The 9,937-nt window shown below is 37.1% G+C and overlaps 1 protein-coding gene across 6 annotated transcripts in view; it reads right to left on the reverse strand.

The window, feature by feature from the left end:
* Positions 1–9,937, reverse strand: part of Elf1 (E74 like ETS transcription factor 1) — a 98,851-nt gene continuing 88,914 nt past the window's right edge. For all 6 annotated transcript variants that reach the window (XM_004640258.2, XM_004640257.2, XM_023700122.1 and 3 more), the window contains one exon: positions 1–1,105. In XM_004640258.2, the coding sequence (XP_004640315.1) occupies positions 508–1,105 (598 nt within the window). In that variant the 3' untranslated portion in view covers positions 1–507. The remainder of the gene's footprint in view (positions 1,106–9,937) is intronic.

Consider the following 9,937-nt stretch of genomic DNA (forward strand, 5'->3'; position numbering starts at 1 on the left):
GCATGGGCATATAGCAATTTTTAATGCTGTTCTATATATTCATACTTGTGTTGTAGAGTGCAGCCAAATAAATTCAATCTTAGTGACACAATTTTAACAACATAATTTTCTTGCATTTGATAGTCACAACTTAAACAAGTGGAATGCAAATATTTCCTATATAAAACTCCTGTTACCTTGTTTATTATATTTACAAAAGAATGAGAAAAGCTACAATGTAAAATTAGAAAAGAAACTTTAAAAATGCTTATGACATAACTGAAGAAAATTTCAAAAAATGGATTCATAGTATAAAATGCCAGTTCCTTCACAATTGACTTCTGAAACATTTGGAGTATAAAGAGAAAACTTGGGCTTTCCTTTCTTATCTAACAAAGCCACAATTAACTCTAAATTATTTTTTACAATTAGAAAATTAGGGACCTCTGTGGATTTATCTTAGTTTGCAGACAACTGAAAATTAGTCCAATTTTTAAAAGAAGTCAGCCCTAATTCCTTTGGTATTACTTAAAAAGAGTTGGGCTCCAGCAGTTCATTTTGCTTCATAGCTACCTGAGAGGTAAATCCATTGGAACTGGATACCACCATCACATAAGGCTGTGGCTGTTCAGTTTTCTCAATGTCTTCTTTCAAATGATCTTCAACATCCTTTTTCTCAGCTTCCTTTGTAAGAGTTTTTGTTTCTTGAGCTTTGATAACTGAAGTGATTACAGTGCCAGGTGGATGAGCAACCAGTTGTGAACTTCGAGGAGAAAATGTCACCACAGGGGTAGTTGCACTGAAGGATGGAGATGAAGTCATGCTGACGGTTCCATTACAAATAGATTGAACATTGTTAGTAAGAACCTGCTGTACTTGGGTAGGGCTAAAGACAATTGAAGGAGAGCCTGGCTTCTGTGACTGTAACATGACATTTTCTTTGAGTACTGTCATGGGCTGTGATGATGGAATGGCTTGTAAAATAAATTTCTGAGATGCACCACCTGCTGATGGATCTGTGCTAGCTATAACTGTTGTAAGTGGCACTGTCTGGAGTGTTACTGTATGTAACTGCTGGCTCCCAGGAGACACAACCACTGGAACTTGGGCTGGAGCCTGTAGAGTCCTGTTGAGATTACCACATAAAAGTGTAGCAGTTAGTATATTCTACATCATTTAAAACCTTAAGGGGACAACCCACCTGGGCCCCCCCTCCTGTCCCTCACTCAGACAAGAGCTTTCTTTCCCTCAATAAATACATTCTCATTTTTAAAAAAAAACCCTTAATACTTGGCAAGTCATTCTCACAAAAATAAGTCTTAACATTTCAACTGATACTTATATTCTTTTTTTTTTTTAAATTTATTTATTTGTGTGTGTGTGTGTGTGTGTGTGTGTGTGGCCAGCTCAGCCCACCAGGGGGCGGGGCTGGCTGGCATGTGGTGCTGGGGGATTGAACCGCGGTCCCTGTGCTTTGCTAAGCTTGTTCTAAGTAGGTGCTTTAGACCACTGAGCCATCTCACCAGCCCCTCAACTGATACTTATATTCTTAACATAGCATAACAATTAGGATGTCAGACCTTATATGAAATACCATACACCTATACTTGCCAAACACAAAACTCAGGCCAGAAAGCCATGGCGGTACCTGCCTGTAATCCCAGCACTGTGAGAAACTTAGAAAGATGGCAATTTCAAGTTTCCAGCCTAGGCAATTTACAAGTTGGTGGAACCCTGTCTCAAAATTAAAAGGACTAAGGATTGTAGCTGTATATGAAGGCCCTGGGTTTAAAAAAAAAAAAAAAAAACCCTCAGGTCATTAACTATGGTAGCATCCAGTGAGTGCTTTGAATACAAATACAAAATCAGTTTTCATGGGAAAGGAGGACATCAAAATGCTTAGCAAGGGCCAAGCACAAGTGCATATACCTGTAAATCTAATTACACTGGAGGCTGAGGCAAGGGGACCCCACAGCCTAGCATCCTAGCAACTTAGTGAGAACCTGCCTCAAAATATGAAAAAAGGGAGAGGGTAAGCAAAGCGTGGTGCTGAGGCCCCTCAGCGAAAAAAATGTCCACCTGAGGAGACCCACAAATTCTGTGGGAGGACCGCAGCCTGCATGGGGGAAGGCAGCCACCGAGCCCACCCGAGCCCACCCGCACGTGACCCAAGGGAACTTTTGCTGGCCGAAGATGAACCCGCAACAGCAGCGCATGGCCACAATAGGGCCCGACAAGGAGCTGAGTGACCTGCTGAACTTCAGCGTGATGTTTTCTCTACCCGTTAATAGTGGGAAAACCAGACCAACTACACTGGGAAGCAGTCAGTTCAGTGGATCAGAACTTAGAATATGATGAAACACTTTCCACCTTTCTTTATAAAGTGAGAATTAACCTGATTATCTAAGCCAAACAAAAGTAAATAATAAAGGAAGGACAAAGGAAAAAGAAAACTATGGACCAATTTACTTCATGAACATATTGCAGAAATCCTCAAAATATTTAGCAAATTAAATTCTACTGTTCATAAAAGGAAAAACATAATAAAAAAATTACAGGTAACATCATACTTAAGGTGAAGGAAGGAATGAAAGTTTTCTTCCATGAAAGAAAAATAGGCAAGAAGGTCTACTCTCTAACCTCTCTCCAGTTCAGAATTTTACTAGAAATCCTGGTCAGCATTAATGTGACAACAAAAGGCAATAGAAAGAGGAGGCTGAGAAAGAAGAAATAAAACTGTCTCCATTGACAGACATGATTGTCCCAAAGAATCTTCAAAAACCTAGAGTTTAGCAAGGATACAAGATACGTACGTACACACACACACACACACACACACACACCCTTAATACTCTATAAATATTTGCCCCTTCATTTTTTCAGGCTCTTCATCTGCAGATTCAGCCAACCATGGATTGAAAATAAACAAAAATAATTGTGTCTGAACTAAGCTTTTTGCTGAAATCTTCTGAAAGGAATATAACTTTTACATAGCTTTTATATTGTATTAGGTATTGCAAGCAATATGGAGATGATTTAAAATATACAGGAGGATGTGTATGGGTTGTATTCAAACAATGTGCCATTTTTAAAGGGTACATGAGTATTTGTGGATTTTTATATGTGTTGGGTTTTGTGGAACCTCTCTGTTGTGGATACTGAAAGAACACTGTCTAGTAATGTACAATAAGAACATGGAGTAATAAATACTATTTTACAGCAGTTCCAAAGTAACAGGTACTAAAGTATAAATATACATCTACACTTGGTCTGTAGGATGAAATCTAAATAGTGCTGAAGGAAATCAAAACAGACCTAATAAATGTATGAGTATACTGTGGCAATATGCAACTGTCAATCCTTCCCAGTTTGAGTTACAGATTTAATACAGTTCCAATAAAAACTCTTGTGGTATTTTTTATGGAAAAAAAAGAAAATGGAATAGGAATATAATACCACATTCCCTAACTTCAATTCTCAATATGAAAGAAAAAAAGAGAGAGAGCGCTAAGGGGGAGAAAAGAAGGAAGGAAAAAAGGGAGAAAGGAAAAGAGGAAGGAGGGAAAATTTACCAAGAAGTTATACATAATCTGTTTGAAAGAAAATTAGGAATTTAAAAGTAAATCTATTTAGGGCCAGGGAGATAGCTCAGCAGTATAAGCACCTGCCTAGCAAGCACAAGGTCTGAGTATGATACCTGGTACTGACAAAAAAAAAAAAAAGTACATCTATTTAACATTTGTGGCAATAAGGTTATCAAGATGTTCAGAAAAATTACCGACCCCATATAATTTGCTTTATTATATGAAGTTCAATTCATTCAACTTTAATATATAAAGAAAAAATGCTCAAACATAAACAAAAAATTGAGTCTTAAATATACATGTTGCAGAATTCTTAAAGTTTTAATAGCTCATACATTTACCTAAACAAGTCATAATTATAACTTAATGAGGGTTCTTAGGTTTCCACAGGATAGTAAGCAGATAAAACTTCACAAAAACTAAGATACGAGTGTATTTTAACAGTTTCCTATCACAAATAATTCTCACAAATTTTAATCATAAAGCTACAATGTAAGCCAGGCCTCATGGTGAGGATTCAAAGCTCAGTGCAAAGGCCCTAGGTTCAATACTAAATACCATCAAAATAACACCAACAATGTAATAAAAATCTTTTAATCTAAAATAGAGTTCTGGGGCTGGTGAGATGGCTCAGTGGTCTAAAGCACCTACTTAGAGCAAGCTTAGTAAAGCACAGGGACAGTGGTTCAATCCCCCAGCCCCACCTGCCAGCCAGCCCCGCCCCCTGGTGGGCTGAGCTGGCCACACACACACACACATAAATAAAATTAAAAATAAAATATAGTTCTGTTAATCTCTTTTTTTTTTTTTTTCAGTACCAGGGATCAAACTCAGGACTGTGCGCTTGCCAGGCAAGTGCTTATGCGACTGAGCTATACCCCTGGCCTTAATCTCATTATTGAAGAAAATGGTATATAAATGATTGGAGTCAATCTAATTTTAAAAGCTGACACCTGTGAACTTTATAGTTATGGCCACAGACACTTACTTTTATTTATTTATTTATTTTTATTTAGGACAGGGTCTACAGGGTCTCATTGCATTGATCAGACCGGTAGTGATCATTCTATTTACAGTCTCCCAAGTGCTGGGATTAAAGGTTCTTGCCATCACACCCAGGCTCAATCACTGTCTCAGTGTGCCCCGGGAAGGGGCCAGCACCACAGGCCCAGGGATTGAACTCCCGGCCTGCCTTGCAGGCACTTCAATCTGTTGAGCTATTTGGCCACACAGATACTTCAAAACAGGTGATTTAGAGCTTAGCTGTTTTCTCTGAATTCTGTGTTTTATGAAAGCTATTTGAGTTTTACTTCAAATATCTAATTACTAGATTAAACCCCATAAATCCAAAGATTTCTAAAACTAAATTTTAGTATATTACAATTATATGTTTTGCCATATATTTGAGAAGGATTTTTTTTTTTTCCTATGGCTGGTTCAGGCTACCTTAACAGCAGGTCTGGTAAGGCAGGTGGAGGTGGGGACTGAAGTGGGGTCCCCTGTGCCTGACTGGGTTTTCCAGAGCAGGCGCTTAAACAACTGAGCTAACCCGCAAGCCTCCTTTGTCACATATTTGATAAAGGAAATGGGGGAAGAACAAATGGGCTGGGTGGCACTATAAAATGAAGACCAGTGCAACACTGAAGTGCAAAGGAAATGAGAAAACACAAGATGACTAATGCCTACTCATTGGGATCCCACTTCCTAATTTGAAAATAAGCAGGGGGAAAATATTTTCATAGGTAAGCTGGGTATTGCTGGAAAGGAAGGCTAGATAAATTAATATTGGGGAAAGACAGATGACCAGGGAGGAAAGAGAATCATTCTGGAAACTAGGGAGCATTTCCAGAACACATGGGCTTCCCTTCTCCTCCTTTCATTTGAACTGAGGTATACTGGGTTGAACAAGAGTCTGAATATACTATGTGACCCTGCATACAGGCAGATAACATTTTTTTAAATAAGGGCTTAGGGGCTTTCCATGCCAAGAGCTAACACATGTATCCATATAGATAAAAGACTACTTGGCATAAAGTTAGCACAGATTGTATGTACATACATACATACATACATACATATACATATGTGTATTATATATGGTAGATGAACAAACAGACAGACAGACAGACGGACAGACACACATCCTGGCCATTTTGTAAATACTATTAATTCACATTTTACTTGGGAAACCATTAACAGCTTGCATGTTAAAAGAGGCCCATTTGATAAGAAAGGAGGCTATCTTATAGCAGAATCAAATGCTATTTCAACATTTCTACTTCTTATATCCAAATAACTTTAGCAAAAGATAAATTACTATTACATCCTTAAACTACAGACTTTTAAAAATGTTGGGAATTGAACACGGCCTCATGGACACCAGGCAAGTGCTTTACCTCTGAGCCATATCCCTCTTTAATACACACCTTTCCCATTATTTTCTTTAAATTATAGCACAAACAATAATATGGAAAATGTCCACATTACTAATCAGGTTAGCATGAAAGTTTTTAGTATTTTTGTTCCAGTTTTTAAACATGGCCTTTTCTTGAGAAACCAAATTGTGTTAGTAAATTTATTTATCTGCAGTATCAACATTATGAATATACTGGCCTATGTGAACAAACTCTAAAACAGTTTTCACTAGTACAAATTCAGAGATTAGGGGCTGGGGATTTGGCTCAGCAGTAGAATGCTTGTTTAGCAAGCTGGAAACCCTGGGTTCAGTCCTCAGCACCAAAAACAAAAATAAACCTCCCACCAACAAATGAACCTCCCCACAAATTCAGAGATTGAAGAACAAAAGTTTACGAAGTCTTTCCCCAAATATAGGAATTTCTAATTATTTTTTCTTAATGATTCACTTCTGTCCTGTTATATAGCACAGGTTATATTTTAACAACTTTTCCCCCCTTTCTTTGATCTTTTTGAGTCAGGGTTTCGCTATGCAATTCAGGATGGCCTTGAATTCACTTTGTAGCCTAGGTCAGCCTAACCTCACAGTGATCCTCCTAACTCAGCCTCCCAGTGACTGCTTAAATACTTTTTAATGTTTTTTTAAATTTAATGAAATTGGGGCTGGAGAAATGGCTCAGTAGAGTAAGTGCTTGCCTGGCAAGCGCAAGGGCCTGAGTTCACCCTCCCCCCCTTTCCACCATAAATAAATAAATAAAGTAATTAATTTAATGAAACTACTTTCTACAACATCAATAATTTGTCATTCATCTAAAGTTTTTAGGCTAAGAGAGGGAAACAATGTAATATTTAACTTTTGTTGGGATCTAATTCAGGGTGTCACTTGTAAAGTTTATGATCTTGATTTATAGATGAGGAAATAGTATAATTCATTTTCACATTAATAAAGATTATGCCTATATTGTTCCTAACTCCATTAAACTGCACTTACTCTATACATTATACACTTTTAGATGATAATTTATTTCAAAAATCTAAAACAAGCTATCAGTGTTTCAATAAATATTAGACAGAGCTAGCCAGATAGCTCAGTGGACTAAAGTGCCCACTTAGGCAGAGGGGTTCAATCCCCAGCATGCCTTGCCAGCCCCATCCTTCCCCAGAGGCATGCTGAGATGGCAATTGAGATGATTGACACTGGGCATGTTGGCACACACCTGCAATTCCAACACCTGGGAGGCTGAAAACAGGAGGATCACTAAGTCCAATCCATGTAGTGAGACCCTGTAGACACTACAGACCCTATCCTAAATACATTAAAATAAATAAATAAATATTAAAGAAAAAGAAGTTATGCTTTGCAGATATACTTCCAAGTTTACCAAGAAACAATTTTCAGAAAATATACATGCTATTTATGAGATGAAATGAATGAAGTAAAAAATCTTCAGTGCTGCTGTCTCTCTTCAAATACCTGATAACTCATGTGATTTTGTAAATCAGTAGGTTAAATGGCAAGTCATTAAGTTTACTGCTTTGGACCAAACTACTCTTTTCATTAAAACAGTACTTCTCCCACATGCTGTATGTGACCAAGCTCTTTCACTCCTCCTTGCTTCAGTTTCCAACTCTATAAAAGAGGAACATTGCCTATACCTCATTGAATTGTGCAGTTGTATACATCTCTACATACAGAATGTATGAAGTACAAAAAATACTGACTACAACTCTTATTGCTACAATAGTTTGACAACTTACTATGGTTTGCTATAATGTGAGCTTTTAATTTATTTTTATTTTTAATTTTCCCAAGTTAAAAATTTCATATTTATTCATTCTGTAAGTAGTTCACTTAAAGACTTCATTACCCTAAGAAATGAGAAGTCAAAATATATACTTCAACACAGATTAAATTGTATAAATGTCAATGGACATTATGTGTCAGATTTTGGTAGATGCTAGGAAAACAACATTGAATAAAATAATGGCTCTTACAGATTTAAATATATAGTAGATAAAAATGACATATAGGAGACAGGCATAAAAATCACTAAAATAAAAAAAAAATCACTAAAGTACCAGGTATATGTAACAGAAAAAGACTTCTGAGAAAGTGAGACCGAGCACGTGAGGCTACATAAACTGGATTCCCTATGGACAACATGGATCTACCAAGAACTGCAGGTAGCAAAATTACTTCAGAAAAATGACTTGTACTACAGATTGAACATCCCTAATACAAAATTCAAAATGTTTGAGTGTGGATGTGATGCCACAAGTGAAAAATTTCACACCTGACCTCAAGTGATGTTATAGTCAAAATGCACATATACTAAAAAACTGTACAACATTACCTTTCAAGCTATGTGAATCTCACACACACATATACACATACACATGAAATGAATCTAGTTGTTTAGACTAGATCTTATCCACAATGTAGCTCAGTGGTACAGTACTTCTCTAGCATGTATGTACATTTTACACATGTAAATATTCTAAAATCTAACACTTGATATCTATTTGGCTCCAAGCATTTTGGGAAGGCATACTTGATCTGTATGTAGGTTGAGCAAAAACAATAAATAAAATCAGTGAGAGTCCATAGAACTCTCAGGGACCCTAGAAACAGAGTCTGAAAGGAATATCAAGGACGGTTTGAAAACCACTGGGAAGCTGGGAATCATGGTGCATGCCTATAATCCCAACACTCCAGAGACTGAGGCAGGAGGATCTTTGAGTTTGAGACCAGCCTGGGCTACAAAGTGAACTCAAGGCCAGCCTGAACTGCAGAGCAAGAAGTTGTTTCAAAAAAAGAAAAGAAGAAAAAAAGAAAGAAACTGGGAGGAAGTATAGCTATGAACATCTTAGCATTGTTTCAATAGTTAGCATTAGGTATTTTTCAGAAATTGATAGAGCAATTATAATATTCAATACAATAGCTACAATTTAATATCTTTTAAAGTAAGAAGTTTAAAAACAAAATCCTCACTGCTTAAACAGTTTAAATACAACTGCTAAAAAATTTCACTAAATCAGTCCAAGAAGAGATCCCCAGTGACTCTGTGGTAACAGTATGTCTCCTAAATACACAAAATGATAAAACAACAAATAGCCTAGAAATCATACTTCCACCTAAACAATTATTATAGGTAAACAAGGAACTAGGGGCAAACAAAACACTAGAAGGAAAAGAAAATGAACAGTGAAATAAGTGCTCCTCTAATAAATGTTAAAATGTATATCATTCCTGTCCAACTAAAGTAGAAAAATTCAACTTGCATCATTTGAAGATTTAAGGCTTCAAAATGTCAAAAATGTAAGGGCTAGTAAGCTAGCTCAGCCAACTAAGGACCTGCCTAGGCAAGCACAGGGAAAGAGTTGGATCCCCAGTACCACAGGCCCAGCTAGCCCCACCCCCAGGTGCACTGAGGAGGCCACAGAGACCCAGCATGGTGATGCAAGCCTGTAATCCCAGCACTGGGGAAGGACCATCACTATGAGTCTGAGCTGCATAGTGAAATCTTGTACAAAAATGTAGATGGGTGAGGTACACACACCTGTAATCCCAGCACTCAGGAGGCTGAGGTAGGAGGATTGGTATGAGTTTGAGGCAAGCCTGTGCTACATAGTGAGTTAAAAGCTAGCCTGAACTACATAAATAGAGATTCTATCTCAAAAAAGGAAATTTTAAATATACTACACAAATCATCCATTCAACTAAAAACAAAAATTAAAAAAAACCTGTTTCTTAAAAAACCTATTTCTAACTTCCAAAATTCTAAATCTAAAAGGATCCTCTACCTGTTTGAACTTTAGAACTGTAAGAAGAGATAGGAGCTTCTTATTTTTGGAATCTAATGCATTCTAAATGCCATAGTATGTCAAATTTATGCTGAATTTCTTTTTCTTTTCTTTCTTTTTTTTTTGCAGAACCAGGGATTGAACTCAGGCCCTTG

The sequence above is a fragment of the Octodon degus genome, unplaced genomic scaffold, assembly GCF_000260255.1.
Source record: "Octodon degus isolate 3935 unplaced genomic scaffold, OctDeg1.0 scaffold00122, whole genome shotgun sequence".
NCBI classification, from domain to species: domain Eukaryota; kingdom Metazoa; phylum Chordata; class Mammalia; order Rodentia; family Octodontidae; genus Octodon; species Octodon degus.